The following is a 21,676-nucleotide window of genomic DNA, read 5'->3' as shown; positions in this document are numbered from 1 at the left end:
GCTAGAGTCTTTAGGAATGAGAAGTGACCAGGGAGTCAACAGATGTCAGTGAGGAAGTGGGACAGAGGGTGGTGGAACCTGAGGATACAAGGCTCAAAGAAGCTAGGGCTCTGTGAAGCCAGATTAGAGTCAAGGTTTGCCTCAACTGAGTTCCCACAGCCCTTTGTATGTCCTTTTGAGATACGCTCTAGGGATCATGTCCACCACTACGGCAGAGCTTGTCAAGGGAGGGGTTGGGTCTGGCCCATCCTGTAGTGGCTGAACAGAAGTTTACCTTGGTAAATGATTGTTGAATGACGTGGGGGTGAGGGAAAGAGAACAGTACTGGGTGACATTTAGTAAAATGGCAGAGCCAGGATTCTAACACAGGATTCTCTGGGTCTCAAATTAAAAAGCCCTGGTTTGAACCACAATCCAGTACTGTTTTCTGTGTTTGAAATCCAGTATCCTGCACTCTGCCTCCAGCACCTGCCTTCCAGGCCTGGCAGGCCCTCACTGCCATTACACCCGTAGTGTCAGCCCAGAGAGAGGTCCCCTCCCTTGATTCCTCTGTTTCTGCCAGTCAGCCAGACCCCTCTCGGCTTCTCTCCTTTCCCTGCCCAACCAGAGCCTCATATTGGACCACTTTATTTACCATTTGTTTTGTTGCACTGTAAAGAGAATAGCTCTGCATTCTCTTTACTTCTAATAACCTGTTTAAAAAACAAAACAAAACAAAACCTCTTATTTAATTTAAAAAATGCTTTCCACACTTTTACGCATGCTATTCCACCTATCTAGAATACCTTTGCCCATTCTATCCACCCAAAGATCTCAAGAATGAGCAGAAATTATCAGGAAGAAGAAAAATAAACCACAATGCTATACTACCACATATCTGTCCAATCAGCAATACTAGGTATTGGCAAGGATGTGAAACAAAGAGAACTCTCGTTCAGTACTGGTGGGAGAGTAAGTTGGTATAAACACTTTAGAAAAAGTTTATCAGTATAGTAGACTGAAAAATGTCCCCCAAAAGGTATTCATGGCTTAATCCCTGGAATCTGTGACTGTTATCATATGTGGCAAAAAGACTTTGCAGATGTGATTAAAGAATTTTAAGATGAGATTATCCTGGATTATTTGGATGGGCCCCAAATGCAATCACATGTGTCCTTTAAGAGAGAGGAAAAGGAATTTGCCACAAACAGAAGAGAAAATGTGACCACAGAAGCTGAGATTGGAATGATGCAGCCACAAACCTGGGGATGCTGGCAGCCACCAGAAGTTGGAAGAAGCAAGGAACAAATTCTTCCCTAGGGCCTCCAAAATGAGTATGGGCCTGCCGACACTTTGATTGTGGCCTAGTGAAACTGACTTTAGACTTCTGGCCTCCAGGACTACGAGAGAATACATTTCTGTTGTGTTAAACCACCAAGTTTGTGGTAATTTGTCACAGCATTCCTAGGAAACTAATATGGGCAGTATCGACTGAACCGGAACACACACGTACCCATGTCCAGCAATTCCACTTCCAGGTATATCCCAACAGAAATGCAAGCCTTTGTTCACCAAGAAACATGCACAAGAACGTTCAGGGCAGCATTAGTCATAACAGTCCCAAACTGGAAACAACTCAAATGTCTGTCAACAATGCAATGCATGGACGACTTGTGGGATGTTCATAAAAATGAGTGAACTACAAATAAACACATGGAGGAACCTCGCACAACACTGAGCAAAAGAAACCAGACACAACACAAAACATACTATATGATTCCATTTATGTCAAGAGCAAAAAGAAATAAAATCAATATCACCGAGTGACATAAAACTAGAAAGTTAAAGAAAAGCAAGGACTTATTACTGTCAAAGCTAGACTGGTGTTCCTACCTAGGGAAAGAAGGGGATAGCTACCAGGAAGGAGCTCACGACAGAAAGGCGGGGTGAGGGACTTCTGGGGTGCCGGCAATGTAGTCTTTAATGTGGGAAGCACAGGTTTTTTATGATGACTTATTAACTGCACATTTCTGTTTTATGCACTTTTCTGAATGTTGTATTTCACAGTTAAAATGTATCTCAGTGGTGCATGGTGGTGGTGGCATCGATTTTTAATAGAAGGAACTGGGAGCTTCCCAGTCCTTGAAGCCTCCCTGGATCCCTCCACCCAGTGTCCTCCGGGCTCCTCCAGCTTCTGCTGCTTGTTCAGTCACTGACCACCCCGGGCTGTGACCCGCGGCGTTCCAGACTGGCTCGCCCACCCAAACTGGAGCCAGCACCCAGGCAAGTCCTCTCCGGGTCCCCAGCAGAGGCCAACCCGGGGCCCCACCCTTGGGAGGCCTCAGGGAACCTGGGCCGCCTCGCACTTCCACCTTCTGTTGTAATCGTCGGGCCCGTGTCTGTCTGCCAGCATGTGGCAGCAGATGACTGCTGACCATATGAAAGGGTGGCTGACTCTACATTGCCACTTACCTTTGACTCTGTCCATCTGTCCCTCTACATCCCATTCAGGAATGTTCTCTGAGGTTCTCGTGAGGGTGGTTCTCTGCCTGGAATGCCCCGTCATTTTGTGGAACTCCTACTCATCCTTCGAGAGCCACCTGCAGGCTCCTCTCTGTGAAACCAGAGCCCGCCTTCCTCTGAGATTCCACAGGCCCCTATTTCCCTTGGCCGCAGCCTGTCCAGGCCTCGCCCCACAGAATCCCTCCCGATTTAGGAAACTCTTTGATCTCCCCGGATTCTCCTCGAGGCCTGAGTGGGACCCACTTCTGGGCCTCAGGAGCCTGTTGGTCACCCCCGGCGTCAGGTGCGGGGTTTCGCGAGCCCAGGCAGGCTCCACCGCCCGCGCGCTCAGCGAGGCTCTGGAGGCGCGACACATTGCCTCACGGTTCCCGCCATCGCGGACTGCCGGCACGCACTGCGCCTGCGCGCGCTCCCGGGGCCTCGAGGCCAGGACGCCTTACTTCCGGTACACAGGTGCCAGAGTAAGAGACAGACACAGGATCCCAGGCTGAGAAGGGTGGAGCCGCAAAAACCCAAAGAAAGGGGCGAGGCGAAGCAGGGGGCGGGGCCTGTGGGCGGGGCCTAACGACTGGGGCGGGGCTGAGGCAGGCGATGGGGTTTGTAGCGTGGAACTCGAGCGGAGGACCGGGCCGAATCGTGTCCAGTAAGGGCGTAAGGGCGCTCGCTGTTCAGCAGAGGTGAAGAGACAGGCATCACGGGTCTGAGGCGGATCCTGAAATTTAGCCCCGCGGAGTCCAGGACAAGCGGCAGGTCCCACCCTTAAGCACAGTAAGACCCAAGTAGCGAGCCTCAAATCTCAGGTCATGAAAAGCAAGCCTGCTCCCCTGCAAGCCTACTCAAGGGAAGGAGAAATGGTGCAGAAGCCACCATTTCCCTCCCCAACCAGTCCACTAGAAGAGAGCTGCTCTCCACCTCAAGTGCTGCTGCTTTATCCCTCAGGCGAGTCACTTTCCCTCTGAGTTCATTTCCTGCCAAAAGGGGGTAAAATCCCTACTTTGCAGGGGGCTAAGTATTAAATAGATCTTAAGTAGGTGCCCAGTAGACCTTAGCTCCCTCCCAGAGAGGGTACAGGGACAGCCTATGGTTACACAGAAACTAGCTGACCCAAGCCTCGACTCCTAGACAGGACTCAACTCCTAGACTTGCCACTTTATCCCTGTACATCAACACAGGTAAAGGCGCAGCACAGGTTCCCAGGTGTGGGCAGGTGTACCTACCCCTTACCTTAGGAAAAGGCCCGCAGTTGGAAATCCCTGCCCACTCCACCCCCAGGTCCCCAGCCCTGGTTCCCCTCCCCCTCAGGAAGGAAAACCCCGGGTATTGTGTAAGAAACTTGAGTTCCTTAGCCCATAAACAAGGGGTGGGGAAAGAGCAGGAGGCCGCAACCTCCCACAGCCACAGGACGGCAGGAAGAAGAAAAACAGAGATCCAGATTTGAGAAAGTAACTATCCAGAAGGCACGAAGGGTAGGGAGCCACATGGAGATGGGTTCTAGCAAAGCCCAGCTGCTGATCTGTAGTTTCCAAACCTCTGGGTTCTGTCAGCCTTACAGACAGCTGACCCACCTCACTGAACTAGTTAAAAACATTGGCACTCTCAAGGAACAAAGCATGTGTGAATGCGCTGGGAGTGTTTATGACTCCGAGGCAGTACTTCCTCTTGACAGATGAAGAAACTGAGACCCAGAGAGGAGGGCAAGCCTGTGGTAGCAGCTGGCAGATGATTTAGCATCCCACCCACCCTCCAGCCTGACACTAGGCCCAGGCTCTCATCAGCTCCTTCCTCTGGCCCATTAAGAAAGAGTCCTAGAGAGCCTTGATGCCCATCTGTGCCCCTTCTAGAGCAGTTTTATTGGTGCCATTTGTAAAAGGCATTTCTCATCAGCCCCCAAGCCTTTGCCTTCCCTTTCTGAGAAGGCAGTTGGCTTCTGGTCCTGGCCCCATGGGCATCGGCATACTTGACCAGTCTGATGCTGCTGCGACACACGTGACAACTTTGCGTGCAGGTCCTTGTGCAAGTCCACGTCCAGCTTTGGGGAGCAGGAGAGGGTAAAGGGCCAGGTCTGTGTGTGGAAGCTGGGCAGAGCCCTGGCTGGCTGTAGAGATGTGTGGGCAAGGTGATCAGGCCCCATGTGTGCCCCGGCTCCAGTGCCCAGTGTGGCTGAAGCCCAGGGTTTGGAGCGGTAAAATCAGAGATCCTGAGAAAGAAGCCCTTAGGCCAAAGAAGTGTATGGAGCAGGCCAGGGCAGGAGCCCAGGGGAGATTACCTTGGGCGCAGTGTGTACACACAGCCCAGGGTCGGGATACAATGTGCAGGGGGCCTTTGGTGAGTGTGTGGCTATGTCTCCTTCCCTTTGAGACCTGCATGCCTGAGCCCCTGGCCTCCCGAAGCCAAAGAAACACACCTGGGGGTGGGGATGGGGGAGCTTGGGAAGGAAACTCAACTGGAAGTGGTTTGAGCCTCAGAGCCCACATCCTGTTGGAGGAGCTGTCAAGGCGCCAGGCTGTCAGGGGCCTGGCCATATGTCAGTCTGTGGCAGTCCTCAGAGCTGCTGGAGTGACAGTTCCCCTAGGGGTAGATATAGTCTTCATACTCCAGGGGAGAAGGTGGACTGGAGACTAGGAAGTGGGGTCAGTCTTGCCAGATCCGAGATCAGGAGGCCTCAGTCGGGCGCCGTCCCCCCTCCTCCTCCATCAGCAGCAGGCGGCGCCGGCCAGCCTCGTAGTCAGCCTCATCCACGCTGACCAGCAGGCGGACAGCCTCCCGGCCCACGGCCTCGCGCAGGGCCTCAGTCAGGAACACGCCCCGCAGGGCCTGCAGCAGGGCGCCACTCAGGTAGTCACCCCAGAAGGCGTCCAGATAGGAGAGCTCTGAAAACTTGATGTCGCACACCACGGAGCCCAGGTCCCGGGAGCGCAGCACGGCGGTGGCCTGCCCAAACACATCCAGCTGCCGTGCCAGCGCCTGGGGCCGCCGGGACGCCACGCCCTGCTCCAAGGCTGGCCCGTGTTCGCAGTACTCTGCTCGCACCCTGAGCCGGATGTCTACGGGAAAGGAGAAACCGGTCAGCGAAGGGCCAACACCCAACACGCTGCCGCTGCCGAGGGAACCAGGGCAACCGCCACCCTGCCTCCCTCCCTCAAGCCTCCTCCGCAGGCCCCTCCCACTGCCCACCGCGTTGTGCTGCACCTGCCCTACATCCTTCCTCCTTCTGGTAACCACACCCAAGTGCGGGTGACACTGTCACATGGCTTCCCTCCTGTGGTCTGGTCTCTTACCTCCTGACCTGGCACCCTCCTCCTCGTCCAGCCTCACCACCTCTTTGCGGCTCCCTCTGCTGCCTGGCCCTGCCTCTCCCTGAGGCGGTCCCCCGTCTCCACAGGACTTGCTCCCTCACTTCCTTCAGGTCTCTGCTCCAATGCCACCTTCCCAAAGAGGCCTACCCCCACCACCCTGGCCCCAGGATCCCCAGGTGCCGATACCTGCTCCATGTCTCCCAGGGCACCTATCACCTTCTCACCTGCTCCATGCTTTCCTTTCCTGCCATGCTTATCACCTGCCTCCCTACAATGTGAACTTCCTGAACCACGGGATTTGTCTGTTTTGTTCACTTCTATAACCCTGTGGCACAGAGTAAGTATTTGTTCACTTCTATAGCCCCATGGCACACAGTAGGTACTCAATATATATCTATGAAAGAAGCAACGCGTAAATGAACAGACTTGCCTTTAGGCAACCAGCCTCACTCTTCTCCTGCCCTTAAATAGTGAGATTCATGTGGGGCCAACCATATCCCCCGCCCCCTACCCACCAAGCAAACACTAGGCCCAGGCGACTCAAGGCTGGAGCTGGGCTGGCTCTCCCAGATCCAGGTGCTCTATTTCCACAGAGGTTGCTAAGGTAACGGCTGTAAACCTGGAGCTGCTGGGGGCCACTCTGCCACTAGGAGGGGAGAGAACGAAGCCTACGACAGGACCAACAACACAGAGGGAAAGACACCTGAGTTCATCACGTGAGCCCCGGAGCACCTGAAGTTTCAGCTACAATTTCTTTTCTGCTTAAGCCAGTCTGAGTTGAGTTACTGTCACTTACAACCCTGCCCTCATCTGCCCAAATGAACTGGCAGCTCTGCACAGGGGACAGGACACGGGACTTCTAAGGTTATCCTTGTAAATGTGACCTCGGGTGTATCACCTCCCTTTGGGATTACTGAATTCACACCTGTGAAACGAGGCTACTAAGAGAACTTCTTCTCCACAAATGGCACAGGCTGTCCTGAGGGTCAGCTATAAGCTGGAAAAGACAGCAGTCCACACCACAGAGCACTATCTGCCAGGCACCACCCCAAATGACAGACTCTTACGAACTCACTGAATCCACAAACAACCCTGTGAGGCAGGCCCTATCGTTACCCCCAATGTACAGAGGAAATGGAGGCAAAGAGAAGTGCAATGATTTGCCTAAGGTCACATGGCCAGGCAGTGGCAGCATTCAACAAAGGTCACTGAACCACCCATGCATCAGAGAGCAGCTCTGGTCAATGGAGCCAATTCCAACCCAGGAGATTCAGGCTGTGTGTGACCTGGGACAAGTCACGACCTCTCTGAGCCCGGGTTTTTGCCTAAACCAGGGACAATCTCTGCTGTGAAGATCTGTTAAGAGTATTAAAAAGAGCGAAAAATAGAAAGGAACTAGCTGGCATACAATGAGTGCTTCAAGAATGGCAGCCACCAGCAGTTCCCATGTGCCAAATGCTTTACCTCTGCGGATTCAGCAGGATCAGTCCTGTGGGGGCAGAGGCCACGCTCAACCCATTTGACAGACAAGGAAACTGAAGCTCTGGAAAGGAAAGTGTCATACCCTAGACTCCCTTCACCGTTCACAGACCATGTCAGCAGACCACAAAGGAGAAGGCAGGTCCCTGCTCCCCCAGATGCTTTTTCAGCACCACCCACACTTCCTCCTCCCACCCCAAACCCTTACTCTCTCTGCCTCAAAGGGAACTTCACCCTCTCTGCTCAAGGCCCAGGGACACCTGCCTGGCCCACAGGACCTCACACAGCACTCAGGCCCAGCTCCTTGAATCCTGAGGACCAGATAAGGCCTCTGGGCTCATATCCTCGACTCCTATGAGTGTCTGACCGTGACCTCAATTGGCATGGGCCGAGAAGCAGGGGCTGGGAGCTGCAGCACCTGTCCAAGGCCACACGGGGCTGCTCAGTGGCAGAGGCACAGAGCCAGGTGGTGGAGTCCAACAGACCTTGAGGCGAGTCCCAGCTCTGCCACTCTCTAGCTGTGGGGCCTTGGGCATGTGACCTCACCTCTCTGAGCCTCAGTTTCCCCATCTGAAAAACACAAACAAGAAGTCCCTGCTACACGGTGGGGTCATGAGGATTAAATGAGTCAATCTGTGAAAGGCTTCACCCAGGGCCGGTAACGCGGAAAGCACTCAGAAACAGGAACTGTGGTTTCGACACCCACCTCTAATCCCACAGCCCCTGCCCAGGGCTTGCCCTCTCTGGCCTGGGCCCCTGGGCCAACCCCCTTCCTCATCTCCTTCTTCAATCCCGGCTACATCTTCTCCTACCCTGCCCTCCAGTCACAAAGGAAGTGCTCACTCACAGAATGACCTGCCCACCTCCTCTGCCAAGAATACCCGCCTCGCCCGCCATGTCCTGCTCAGGCGAATCCTCTCTCAGGTCACTTTTCTCCTCACCACGGATCACTTCTAGACCCGTGGCATGAACTGTCTGCCTACCCCCCTAGAACCCATCCCACAGCACGGAGTGGGGGAGACAGACCAGGGAGGAGTCATGTGTCTCGTTCCTTCATTCGACAGCTATTGAATGAGTGCCAGGAACGTGGGGGTGACACGAGCAACTTACCACAAGCGGGACTGGAAGACATATAAGCCCCAGATAGGGAGTGCTTCCCGTGGGCCTGCTCCTACCCAAATCCTTTCTCTATTTTAGGCCCCGAATCCTCAGAGCACCTTAATTCTCCCCCTTTATAGAGGAGGAAATCCTTCGAAGACCACAGTTCAACCTCAGTCTGGAACAGAAGAGGACGGCGCATGGGGAGGAGACAAGGAGGCTCCACCAGGGCAAAGGAGACGCTGCGTTATCTGAACCGCAGCTCCACCTGTGGCCCTGAGTCACAACCTCACGCACAATCTCTCCTTGACTCCTCACCAAAATGACAGTAACAACAGGTGACACCTCTATGGTACTTACTGCAAGCTGGCACACACTTCACACCTATTGACCCTTTTGATCCCTGCAACTCTGGGAGGCGGTGCTATTACCACTTTTTTGCAGATGGAAAAACTGAGGCACAGGGGGTGAGTCACCTGCCCAAGGCCACTAAAGCAGGAAGTGGCAGAGCTGGAATTCCAACCAAGGTGCCTGGCTCTCGGAGCCCGAGCTCTTAACTACCCTTATCCTGTTTGCTGCCTCTTACAACCAGGCACAGAAATCTATAATTAAAAGACATCCTGATGGTGAGGAGAGAAAATTATAGAGCAAGGAGTAATTTAGATTGAAACGATCAGAGAGGACCTCTCCAGGAAATGACATTGGAAGTGCAATGTGGAGGAGGACAGGTTGGTCGAGACAGGAAAACAGGGGAGACAAGAGCAGCATCCCCGGGAGAGAGGACATCGCATTCAAGTCCAGAGGCAGAAAACAATCTTAGGGCCTTCACAAGCCGGGGGCCAGTGTGGCTGGATCCCGATGGAGAAGGGCACGAGGGGACAACTGGAGGGGCAGGGCTGGGGCAGGGCTGGGACCGTGCCCCGGCAGGCTGGCGCAGGGAGTCTGGGACCTCCCGAAGTAACCGCACATCTCCGCACATCAGGGGCCTCTGTCGTGAGACACTCACCCCAGCGCCTGCTCTCATGGGCCCACTGTGAGGATCATATGGCTGGAAGCAGGTAAAGAGCTGCGGCCAGCTACAGCCATGCCACCCTGAACATGCTCAGAAGCTAAGAAGGGTCGGTCTTGGTTAGTACTTGGATGAGAAACCACCTAGGAAGACCAGGTGCTGTAGATGTAAAAAAAAATAAATAAAATAAAAAATAAAAAGATCTGAGGCCAGGGCCTGGCACATACGAGTTCGCCAAGTGCAGCAGAGAGCTCGGGAACCAGGCCAGGGCAGCAGTCGGGGAAGGCCAATGGCGGCTGGCCCAGGACAGAAGCAGTAGACATGGAGAGAAGTGGATGGCCTGGCCCACGTGTGACAGTGACGAGTGAGGCAGGAAGAGCATCCAGCACCCATATGACCCGAGCTGTGGGCTTACCCAGTTGTTTCCTGTGGCCAGGAATACCAAGCATTTGTCAACAGTTCCTCTCCACTTGGGCAGCTGTAGGGAAGTGCTCCCTGCCCCCAGGGCAGAGGGTGGGGCTGTCTTCCTAGAGAGACTAGTGTTCCTGCTTCCTGCACTCACGTGAGCCCCAGCACACTACTGTCCCCCAAACCCATACATCATCAGTCTCTCTAGGGCAGAATGGGACAAAGAGGAAAACAGGAGAGACTTTCCAGTGGGGGACCAGGGAGGGTATGAGAGACTAGCCCCAGGTCAGGTGAGCAGGTAAGCTGCTTCTCACTCAAGTCTTCTCTCTGGGAGTTCTTAGCAGGAAGGCTGGGGACAAAGAGGACCTATGCTTCCCAGGCACGTGGTGGAGAGAGGCAGCCAGTGTGCTCCGAAGGACGGACCCCTGGCCCTTGGCTGCAATGCCAGAGCCAGCGCCAGCACCGCCCTCCTCTGGACAACAGTAGGCGCCCTCCCCTCCTCCAGTCTCTTCCCCAAGACACAGCAGCCAGAGTCAGGGCGTCACAGATCTCCAACCTCTACTGAACTAATAATGGATCAAGGCAACGAGAAGCTGCCACCTACGTCAAAGAAAAATAAGAACACAATACCACTTAGGAAGTGAGCTTGAAAAAACAAAACATCAAACCAGAATCTGATCAAGCCTCTCCAGTCCCAACTACCAATTTTCAGGAAATACAGACAACAGGAATAATTGAATCAACTCTACCTCAAGATGCGAGTGGTGAAATCCAGTCTTTGGGAAAGCCTATGAGACAACCACTTTCAACAAATACAATGCAAGGGAGGAGTGGGGAGAGAAAACAGAGACAGCTGGAGAATCCAACAGATTAGCAGAGTCTGAGAAGAACCAATACTTATGAGACAACTGGAAATCTGAGTGCTCATCAGATGTTTGATAAGAAATTATTGTTAATTTTTTTTAAAGAATTTTTATCTTTTAGATGTACATAGTGGAAAAACCTACAGATGAAATAACAGGACACCTGGAACGGACTCCCAAACAAATATGGCTGATGAAACAAGACCAGCCACAAGTTGACAACAGCTAAAGCTGGGTGACAGGGAGCCCGGGTTCATCATCCCAGTCTGTTTCTGTACCTTATCCACAGAAAGCACCGGGGAGAAAGAAAGCTCAACCTGTCATTCAAATCCTCCCTCTGCTGTCCATCATTTAAAAAAGGCTCTTCCAAAGGGCCTTCCTAGACCATCCTATTTAGAAAACACATATAAAACTGCGTTTTCCATCTCTCTCTACCCCCTTGCCCTGCTTCGTTTTTCCTCTCAGCTGACATCCGATATCTCTGTCTCTTGGCTTTCTCCTCCCACCAGAACTCAAGCTCCAAGAGAATAAGGGTCTCATCCCTGCCGTGCCTAGCACATAGTAAGCGCTCTATAAAAATATAAGGAATTGCACAATGAACAAACTAGAGTTTCAGCCCAGCCCCACCCCTGCCACTCTGCACAATGGGAGTCATCACCCCTACACCTCAATGCTACCTTAAGAATTCAAGGTCAGGTAGTAGCTAGCATACCCAGCTCACTCAGAGGTCCTGTATCCAAGCCCAGGATCCCACCCCAACTCTCATGCTTCCTTTCCTCACACTCTTGGGCCTTCAGGAGTTTAACTCTGGTTCTATCCCTCACTTAAGGTTCTACCCTTCACTGTCACAGGTAAAGAGGGGGCCAGAATGGCAGGGTCCTTCTTCATTCAGGTCTAAAGGGGCCTCCCCTTCTACCCCTGGGACTGGGGCCCTAAAAATAAGCCAGCTCTACTTTCAGAGGGGAAAACGAGGACCCTACCGGGGAGCCTCACTCCAGCCCCACCCCACCAGCCCGTGAGTCAGCAGTCAGACCTGCTCGCCCATCCCCCCATCAAGAACCAGCCACACCCCATGAAGGACCTCCCTGCCCTCAATGAAAAGACCTGATGCCTCTACCAGCAAAACTCCTCCCCAGCCTCAGCCTGGCTGGCTCCCTCTGGAGGCAGTGACTCAGGGGCGCTCAGCCAGCCTGGTGGCTCTGGTAATTGCTCTGACTAGGAGGAAGAGTCAGCACCAGGCAGCCACCCCCTCAGGCCAGGGCTGTCTGAGGACACAAGCTGGCTATATTGGTCTGTTCCTCCTGACCTGCCCAGCAAAGGTATCAGCAGCCTCATCTGTGAAGTGGATTCGGTGCCTAGGATCTGAAGGGCGAGGCCTGGCAAGGGGAGGCGGCCGGCACTGGTGCTCTGCGGACTGGAGGAAGCTCCGCAGATGGCAGAAACACCCTGGGCAGATGTCTTGGTCTTCTGGGGAATGCAGAGCTGCTGCAACCTCAGACCTTCCCACCCTGGCCTGAGCATCTCACCACGGGATCCCATGTCCACAGGCTCCCCTGACTCAAGAGGGGGTACCAGAGAGGTGGGCAGGGCAGAGTGTGTGAGAGACAGCATGTCCACCCAGGCCTGTGTCCTCACCTCAAGACCAGGTGGAAATTCTCAAGGACAAGGTCTGATCATGAGTCCTCCCAACCCACCCAACCCCACCTGTCTACAAGTCCAGTCAGCCCGACGCCCATATTTCCTTATTCCACACGTTTCTTGCCCTCTCCAATGTGACCACCCAGGCCAGACTTCTCCTCACTGAACTGTGCAACCTTGTCACCACGCGCACCCATAAAAGCGTGTGGCACATGCCCGGAGCTGTTTCAAGTACTTTACAAATCCTAACTCATTTATTAACTAGCTTTCCAAATGGATCAGAGTTTTTTTGTTTTGTTTTGTTTTTAAGGTGAGGCAACCCTTGGTTGACCTCACAGATTGCAAGGACCTTGTCAGCTTATAATCTTTTATTTTTTTATTTATTTCACCTACAGCACCTGGTCTTCTTAGGTGGTCCCCCATCCAAGTATTAACCAAGCCCGACCTTGCTTAGCTTCCGAGATAAGACGGGATTGGGTTGTTCAGGGTGGCATGGCCGTAGACCAGAGTTCCTTTAAAAACTGGTATAAGATCACCTCAACTCCTGCTCAAGACCCCTGAGAGCACTTAATTCGTGGAATAAAATCCGAACTCCCACCAGAGGCGGCCTGGCTCCTCCGTCCGATGCCCCGCCTCTTCGTGGTGCTTACTTTTGAAAGTGTTTCAGCTTTACTGGTCTGTCACTCTACTAGAAAGACAGTCACCTCCACAAGGGCAGGGACCTCACTCCTATTCCCACCCCAAGCACATGGCACAGTCACAGGGAGAAAACTGGTATGCAGCAAGGGGCCAGGCAGATGTTGTTTTGAGTGAGTTACGGGTGTTAACAACTCTGATTGGAAGGTAACATTATCAGCCGCATTTTACAGATGTGGTAACTGAGGCACAGAGGGATTCAGTCACCTGCCCAAGATCAAATGGACTATTTAGGTGCCGAGGCCAAGAGGTAAATAAGACAGCCTGTTCCCAGGTCCGGTTTTCACCCCTGTATTACTTCACCCCTGCATTAGAAATGATTATTAAATAAATACACCCCTGCAAATGCTGTCTGAATAAACGAATGAAATTAGGGCCAAGGGGTTGTCAGGAAAGGCTTCCTGAAAGAAGTAGTATACGACGTGGTCCTTCAACTACCAGCAGGAGTTAAATAAGTAAGATGGCAACAGAAAGGACAAAGATTCCACTGTGTTAAACAGAGGAACAGGAGCCACTGCCCATCTACGAGGTGTTGACAGGTATGCCACACCCTACATGAGTGCCCATTCCTCCCGTCCTGGCTCTGCAGCCTGCCATGGGCACTGTACGTGCATTCCCCAAGGCCCACAGACACCTACCACAGGTCACTTTGCCTTCCGAGGCAGGTCTAGCCGGCTCCTGCTGCTGCTGGGGGGTAGCTGGGCCCCCTCTCCGACGCCGTCTGGCACCTCCACTGGGCCGGCCCCGACTCCGCCGCTGCCGCTTGGTTGGGGGAGAGCCTAAGGAGGGAAAGATGGGGTGGCTGAGGACCAGGACGATAGGTAGAGCACCATGGCAGGTGCCTGAAGAAGACCTTGAGGCTGGTCTCCGTGCCATGAGACCCCTGGGTGAGCACCTGTTTCCTGGGCCCTGTCCATAAGATGAGAAGTAAGTACAACCTGGCATCATCCAGAAGGGCCGATGAACACGCCCCCTGACCCAGCAATCCCAGTCCCAGGTGTCACCTTAGAGAAACCCCTGCACACTCCCACCGGGAGACCAGCAATGGCAACAGCCAATGGGACATTGTTTACAGTTATTAACTGTATACTTGAAAATAATGTAAATGTCTGGCAAAAAGAATACAGAGTAACTTCCAGGAGAGATCGCTTAGTGAGGTAAAGCAAGGTTCAAAAGAAATGTCTATAGTTTGCTACACTTTGCATTTAAGAAAGATGAGGACACAAATATATATGTATACATATATATGTATATTTACTATTTTTGCAAGATGAAACACTGTACAGATAAATTAAGAATAAAATTGATTACCTAATTACAGTGAAAATAAGCCATACTTCTAAGAACATCTTTTTTTTTACATACTTTAGTTTTAACATGTTCAAAAAAATTTTTTAAGACAAAGAAACCATAAAATTAAACACAAAGAGAAACAAATGAACCTAACTGTATATATAACTGGTAACACAAAAAGAAGAGGAAAAAATTATTTCAAATTACTTGGAAGATCATTCTGACTGGAAGCTCTCAGTGGGATGCACTCAGAGGACAAAAAGAACCACACAGGGCACAGTCAGCGGTGATACTGATGTTGTAATTTTGAAGCTATGTTTTATTATTGTAAAACAAAGCAAACAAATCCTTACCTCAAGGTTATTAAGAACCGAGGTGTTCAGTATGAGACAAAAAATTTCTTGTATGTTAATTTTGAATTAAAAACACTAATCCGAAATTTTTTTTAATTAAAATATATTGAGATGACATTGGTTAGTAAGATTATACAGGTTTCAAGTACACAATTCTGTAATACTTCCTATATACACTGCATCATGTGTTCGCCACGAATATGAACTTTTCCTTAAGCACGGTTTCTAACTCTGTTCACTGAACGAGCCAAGGAGCAATGCACACACTCGGCAGCCAGACCTTGGTCTCCAAATACTACTGCCTCTAAAAGAAACCAAGCTTCTGAAAACAGCCGATTCCGAGGCTGGGGAAGGGAACATACAAGTGAGCCTAGGACATCTAACAGAGCCACGAAGCAGGACAAGCACCCAATGAATGACGGAGACATGTCAAGAAGACAGGAGCTAGACAATCTGAACATCAGGAACAATGACTAATTGATTATAACACAATACATAAGAATGCATGAGTCCCATAGTGGTGCTCCCCACAAAAAAGAGGGGGAGGGGAGGAAAAAAAACTCCTCTTGAAAGAATGCCAGCTAACAGATGTAGATAAAGAATGAGAAAATCACCATTTTTCAAACACCAGTATAATAACTGGTGCAGGCAGGGATCATCGATGGATGCCACTGGGGAACAGGATGTGTCAATGTATCATCCCATAGTTAACCATAAAAAGAAAAAAATGTCCCTTTATAAAAAATGAATATGGCAGATACCACCTTAACCAAGTGATCAGCCCTGCCCACCTGCAACAGAAAAAGCAGAGCTTCTGCCTGCTGACATGCTCCAGCGCGAAGCGCACAGCATCAACCAAGGTGTGCTCCTGCCAAAAACGTGGAACCTGAATGGAACCAACCCTCATACCCAATTCCCCTTTCGCAAGAAGTGTAGGGGGCAGAGGAGTAGGTTAAATGACACGATCAGGAAATTACTGCACACTTCTGGAAACAATCAGGACACTCTGCAAAACGAATGGCCTAGTAAAGTCATTGTCAGATGGGGCAAAAGGTATGGAGTCGGGGAGGGGTTTCAGTTCTTTCAGTTCTACAGTAAAAGGTTAAAGAGATGACGTAACAACTGAATTCATAACAACTATGAGTGGATCCTGAAAATGGAGACAATCTTAAAGAGATATGAAAATGGACCATTAGGATATCAGAGAATTAGTATTTACTTTCCTAGGTATGATAAGAGTCTTGAAGTGAGAGAGAAGAATCTCCTTACTCTCAGGAAAGGCCTGCTGATTTAGGGGTAAAGTGTCCTGATGCCTGTAATTTACTTTTAAAGAGTTCAACAACAACAACAACAACAAAAAGCAGAATTATGCATACACTCATGTAAAGCAAAAGTGGCGAATGCTAAAATTACTGAATCTAGGTGGAAGATATGAGCATGTTCACTATACTAATCGTTCAACTTCTCTGTATATTTGAAATTATGTTTGAATAATTAAAAAAACTAGAGGAGGAGAGACTGGATAAATTAAGTGGCACAGCAATTAAAAGATACCAATTAGAGTTACTCAACATGAATAAACCTCAGAAACACGTCCAGCAAAGACAGCCAGGTAAAGAATGATGAACCCATGATGTAATACCATTCAGATGAAATACAAAACTATTTTATATTTTCCATATGTTGCTTCTGGACTCAAGCTTTTGTAGCAACAGTAAACAAATACACAAAGCAAAAATGAGAGAATGACGCCTTGGGCCCCTTCCTTGAGGGGCCAAGATAGGGGAGGTTCATCAGGGTTCAGAAGAAAGAGAGAGACATGGCCGTCACATCTACCCAGCTGGGCTCACCTGTCTCCCACTGGCCTTGCTGAGCATCTGAAGAACTGCTTGACCGCCGACGGCGACGGCAGCGGCTCTCTGTCCTCTTTGAAGAGCTAGAGGTGCCATAGTTGTAGCGTTCTGGAGACACTGAAAGGGAGAAGAATAGAAAGAAGTAATCACAGTCTCTAGCCCCTCCCAGGCCCAGCCTCCAATTCCCAGCCCGAGATGAACATCTGTCCCAGGGTACCTGACTTCCCCAAAGGTCAGGGTCCAGACACCTATCCTGCTCCAACACCTCCTGCCCAGTGATTTCTCGATGCTTCCCGACATAGAAAACTCATCACCTCCTGGGGCCACCCAACCCATGTCTACAACAGTTCCAACTGTCAGGGTTATTCAGTAAACTGAATCCTGGTCAGGATCCCTGCAGTGTTGCCCCCCATCAACTGCCTCCATCTCTCCCTGAGGCCCCAAGGAGTAAGCAGGCCTCTCTGTGGGCTCCCCAAATCTTCTCTTCCAGAGTCTGACCTCCAGACATATTTTTCCAAAAGCGCTGTCACTTCTTCCCTAGTACTGCCCTTCTCTTGGTTATCCAAGTCCCATGGCCTTACTCTGGGCAGGGGAGCCTCACAATCCCCCTTCCCAAACTAGCCACTGCACCTTTAGTAACCCAGCCAAAAGCTCAACAGCTCAAGGCCTATGCACATGTGGGGCTCCTGTGCCTTAAACCCTCCCAGCTCCTGGCCTTCTCAGTACTATTGTTCTTCCCTCACAAGGATTAAATGCCTCGACTCTGGACACAAGCCAGAAGATCTGAATCCTAGCTCCCACTTTCTTGCTGTGTTATCTGCAAGCCCCTGTGATGTGGCTTCTCACCTACCTCTCTGCCCTTGCTTTGGTTACCTCTGCCCCCGCCACACTGGCCGGGATGATGCCAGACTCATTCCTGCCTCAGGGTTTGAGAGCTTGCCTTTCCCTCTCCCTGGAATTTTCTCCTCTGAGATCTATGCACAGTGGCAGCAGTGCAGCCTCAATTCAAAAGTCACCTTCTCAGAATGCTCTTGACTGGTTATTCAATCTAAGGGGGCATCCCTTCACTTAGAGGAACTCCCTATTCTTTATATCCGAATTCTTTGTTTTAGTCTTTCTATAATCATATGTAAAAAGAAATTGTTTATCTGTTTTAATGTTTGATTCCTCCCTCATGGAACAAACACTCTTGTCAGCCCCATCGCCTTGTACCTCCTGTACTCGGCACACAGGATTCAGTTCTCACACGTGGGCAAAAGCTGCTTTACTCCTCTGAACCTGATGTTTTCCCTGTACAGTGGGACGGTAACAGGACTTCCTCATGGGATTACCGGGAGGATATAAGGTGATAGCTCTTATGAAAGGCTCAAGCTGCGCCTGACATGAAATAAGCTCTCCATAAACAGCGGCCACAAACATCATTATCGATGTGGCCAAATTTTACCAGCTCATCCTTCCCAAAGCCATGCCTCCTCCCTCTTGTGTTTCTCATCGATACTCTGGGAGGAGGGGAGAGTGGGATGAGACACAGGATGTCTGACATGGAGCTACCCATATTACAGCGCCATGGGGGCCCTCTCCCCACCGGAAGTCTATCACGCTCCTATTCAACCATACCTGGCCGGCGCCGCTTGCGCGCCAGGTGCGGCAGCAAGTCGTGCCGGGCCAACACGCGCAGGAGTTGCCCCAGGAGCCGCAGGTTGCTCTCGTCGCACTGCCCGCGGCGCTCCAGCTCCAGCAGCAGGTCCAGGCCGCTACGGGCGCGGGACAGGCCGCCGGCGGCGCCGGGAGCCTCATCCAGCAGGAAGGCCAGCAGCTCCAGTTCACACTCCGTCAACTGCCCGCCCACCACCTCGAACATACGATGAAGCGACAGCATCCCGTAGTAGTCCAGGCACTCATCCTCCTCCCAGCTCGGGGCAGGGGTCGACCCGGACAGCGCCATACCCGGGGGAGGGGGGCGGAACAAGCTCGAACCAGGGCCTAGAACCCACTCAGCGGGGAAGGGGCAGTGGTCAGCGACGCGGGGGCCCGGACGCCGCCCCCGCCAGGGCGTCTCGCCGTCGCGCAGGGCAGGGCCATCCTTACACCCCAGCCGTCTCAGCCTCCCCCTTCGCCGGAATGGAATGGTATCGCCCGAGGTCCCCTAGTAACAAGTCAAGACGCCAGACCCCACTGGACCTCCGACCAGTCAGGCCGCTGAGCCCGAACGCCCCTCCCCAGGTGGTATGTTCCGAACCAGCTTCCGGAACCGACCAAGTGATTAAGTCCGAACAAGCCTGGGGGTCCATCCCAGGGTACTCTGACTGCCTTTCGACTCTGGGTAGTATTGACCGGACGTGCCCCTCTGCTCTGTCCAGTGGTACTGTCCGATCAGCGCCACGGCTCCACCCAAGTAGTAACGTCCGAATGTGACCTTCTGCCCCCTACAAGTGGGACCGACCAAAGCAGCCCTTCTCTCCACACAGGTGGTGCTGTCCAAACCCAACCCCCTCCCCCTATAAGGGTGGTACCGCCCTCTCCCCAGCGCCCAGGTGGTTCAGTCTACCCGCCACCAGTCGCCCTTAGGCCTCTCTGGATCCTCACCGGAATTCGGCGTCTGATGACTCCCGGGCGACGGCCGCAGCCACTTGTTTTGGATCTTTCTGGCACCTTCTCTATTATTACGCCTGCGTCACCTCGCCCCTCCTCCTTCCCCAACTCGCGCAGGTGCGACCGGCACGCCCCTTAGGCGCAAGCGCAGAGTAAGGGTTCCAAGCCCCACCCCTCCGAGCCGCCCCCAACCGTAGGGTCTGGGCCGGCCTGTGGTGCGCCTGCGCAGAAAGAGAGTAGTTCCGCGTCTGGGTTGAAACTGGTACGCCGTGGCAGGGCTGCTTCTACCTGTCCTTGACTTAAACTGCCAGGTCTTGGTTGCCCTAAGTCACGACCTTTTGGAACTATTCTTTTCATGGACTACAGCCCCCTCCTAATCACGGCCTAGACGTTACATTACCACTGCTAGCAATTGCCCATGCAAAGGACCACAATCACTACCTCCCCGGCTCAGAGCAGTACCCAGACCCTTATGATCGGGACTTGGACGCTCTTCCATTAAACTGCCCCTTACTCCTAATGGCAACCAAGAACCTCCAACTGTGCCATCTCATGATCCCGACTGGAATCCCTCCTCATTCAACAGGAACCCCCCACCCCACCCCCCATCTATAAGTTCCTTGCCCTGATCAAAACAAGGACTCCTCCATCTCCTTCCAGATTGCAGTAGGCCCCTCCAATACCTCCTGATGGTGTCCATCACGACCTCTTCCCTGCACTCCCACCGGAACCCCTTCCAGTCTCTGCCCTCCAAGGTCATGGAACCTCCCAATACGCCCTCTCTAACCTGCACCTACGTTTCTGTCGAGAGCAAGTCTCTTAGCACGAGAGTTGGCATCCAGGCATCCTCCCACGGTGGAACCTTGGGTGTGGGGGCCACCCTGCCCCCCCCACTTGGACAACTTAAGGTCAGAGTCTGCATGTGCCTTGCGACAAGTCCCCTCCTGGACCGGTTACCACCTCCAGGAATTATCTCCCTTGGGGAGGCGGGAAACCTAGGTCCTGCCTAGCACTGGCTCAGCGCCGGTTCTGCTTGGGCTGCAGCAGTGAACTCGGAAGAGTCCATTCCTCTCTCAAATGGCAATTTTAACCTATTAAAGACCAGTCCTAGGTCGGACACTCAGTGAGTGTGAATAAGTGTCATTAAAACAACCGAAGAGTGGGAAGAAAACAAACTGGGAAGGACTACGTCCATGTTAAATGGGTTATAGTGCGCACCCACGGTGTATCAGGCCCTGTGCTGAGCGTTTTTATGTGTTTGATTTCATCCAATCCTATCAAGTCTTAAACATGCTTCAAGCCCATTTTACACTATGGTAAAAGTGAGGCCCAGAGAAGGGAAGTACTCCAAGTGTGTCTGGTTCCAAAGCTGTACTTTTGGAGAGATGCTCAGTCTCTTTAGCTATGAAATGACACCTCTGTCAAGGTCTCCCGCGGCCCAGTCCACTCCGCGGGCCCTCGCTTTCCAATGGTGCCCATTTCTCTAGGCTTAACTTTCAGAGTCGGCTGAGCGGCGCGGGAGAACTGCGCAAGCGCGCCTCGGAACTCCGAGCCCAGCCCACAGGGCACTGTTGTGTGCGTGGAGAAACTCGCCGAGCCCCGCCTGAGCTTCAACACGCAGGCTCAAGGGCGCGTGCCCTACGCTGCCGGCTCTGATTGGTCACCACAAGTAAGGGCACCGCCCAATGGGAGGCGTGGATAGTAAGGGGTCCCGCACGCCACAAGCAGAGGGTCTGTGTCAAGAGCGGCGGTGGCTGCAGGAGGCGAGAGAGACGGGTGAGGGCGCCGCGGGGTGGGCGGGGGAGCAGAGCGCTGGGAGTAGGGAGAGGGTGGAGGGACAACGAAGGGGACACCAAGGGTTGAAGAGCTTTGGGGCCTGCTCTAGGGCGGGGGCGGCGCGGAGTGGTAGGAGAGTCCTTCCTATGTGCTCTGGAGCAGTGGTTGAGCTCCCGCAGTGTGTAGGACTCCATGCTTGAGCTCGCCGGGCCTCCAGCCCTCGCTGGGAGCTCTTAGGTTGTGGAGTTAATAACGTCTGGTCAGAGAAAACGGATATGTAGCTGTGTAGCGCGAAAGTTGAACTTCCAGGCCCCTGGCGGGTTCTTTTCTGAAAGGACTTATTGATCTACGGTATAGAAAGCCCCCATTCAGTAGTTCACAGTCCAAGATTGGGAAGAGAGGAATGTAGTCGAGAAAAGTCCAAATGTTAGCTCTCTTGGGCCACCTTCTAAGAGGATATTGACTGGGTGCTTACTTTGTGTAGCCTTAAACCAGACACTGGCCTTCCTCTCAGCGGAGTTCTCGGTTTGGAGTCTGGCTGTAAACAAGGAAAACTTGAACTCTCAGGCCCCTGGTTGACTACTTCCAGGAAGATCCTTTATTGAATGGCTGTTGTGTACAGGGCCCTGGCAACTCAAAAATTAGTGAGGGAGTTAAGGAAAGTTTAGCTCCTGGGTTTTTAGTGAATCATTTACTCAAGGAGCATTTATTGAGCACCAACTGAAGGCAGAGCCCTGTGCTGTGCTGTTATTGTGGGAATTGAATAGTCAAATAGGAGAGTTGGTTTGGCAAAAGTGGAATGTGCACAGAGACAGTTAAA

The 21,676-nt window shown here is 52.1% G+C and overlaps 2 protein-coding genes and 1 pseudogene across 4 annotated transcripts in view; 1 reads left to right on the top strand and 2 right to left on the bottom strand.

Moving 5' to 3' along the window:
• Positions 1–4,321: 4,321 nt before the first annotated feature.
• On the bottom strand, positions 4,322–19,229 carry DEDD2 (death effector domain containing 2). 2 transcript variants are annotated; one of them, XM_039849960.1, is made up of 5 exons: positions 19,075–19,229; positions 18,106–18,471; positions 16,486–16,605; positions 13,628–13,768; positions 4,322–5,546 (listed from the first exon to the last, which is right to left on the bottom strand). In XM_039849960.1, the coding sequence occupies exons 2-5, from the start codon at positions 18,431–18,433 to the stop codon at positions 5,155–5,157; spliced, it is 981 nt and encodes a 326-aa protein (XP_039705894.1). In that variant the 5' UTR covers positions 18,434–18,471; positions 19,075–19,229; the 3' UTR covers positions 4,322–5,154. The 2 variants fall into 2 exon arrangements, with proteins under 2 accessions (XP_039705894.1, XP_039705895.1); XM_039849961.1 differs by having other exon boundaries at positions 18,106–18,634; positions 19,075–19,212.
• Positions 12,680–12,797, bottom strand: LOC120592390 (uncharacterized; annotated as a pseudogene).
• Positions 19,230–20,779: 1,550 nt separating the features above from the next.
• Positions 20,780–21,676, top strand: part of ZNF526 (zinc finger protein 526) — a 7,167-nt gene continuing 6,270 nt past the window's right edge. The window contains exon 1 of one of the 2 annotated variants that reach the window (XM_039850018.1): positions 20,780–20,856. The gene's annotated coding sequence lies outside the window, so the exon portion shown is untranslated. The remainder of the gene's footprint in view (positions 20,857–21,676) is intronic. The other variant, XM_039850021.1, reaches the window with a different exon arrangement.

This window comes from Pteropus medius, unplaced genomic scaffold (assembly GCF_902729225.1).
Source record: "Pteropus medius unplaced genomic scaffold, Ma_sr-lr_union100, whole genome shotgun sequence".
In the NCBI taxonomy this organism is placed as follows: domain Eukaryota; kingdom Metazoa; phylum Chordata; class Mammalia; order Chiroptera; family Pteropodidae; genus Pteropus; species Pteropus medius.
Note: the sequence above shows the minus strand (reverse complement) of the source record. Positions and strands in the feature narration are given on the sequence as shown.

Coding starts and splice junctions, on each gene's coding strand:
- DEDD2 (XM_039849960.1), bottom strand. CDS start 18,433: ATGGCGCTGTCCGGGTCGACCCCTGCCCCGAGCTGGGAGGAGGATGAG. Junction 13,769..16,485: donor GCAAGGCCAGTGGGAGACAG/GTGAGCCCAGCT, acceptor TTCCCTCCTTAG/GCTCTCCCCCAACCAAGCGG. Junction 5,547..13,627: donor GGAAGGCAAAGTGACCTGTG/GTAGGTGTCTGT, acceptor CCTTTCCCGTAG/ACATCCGGCTCAGGGTGCGA.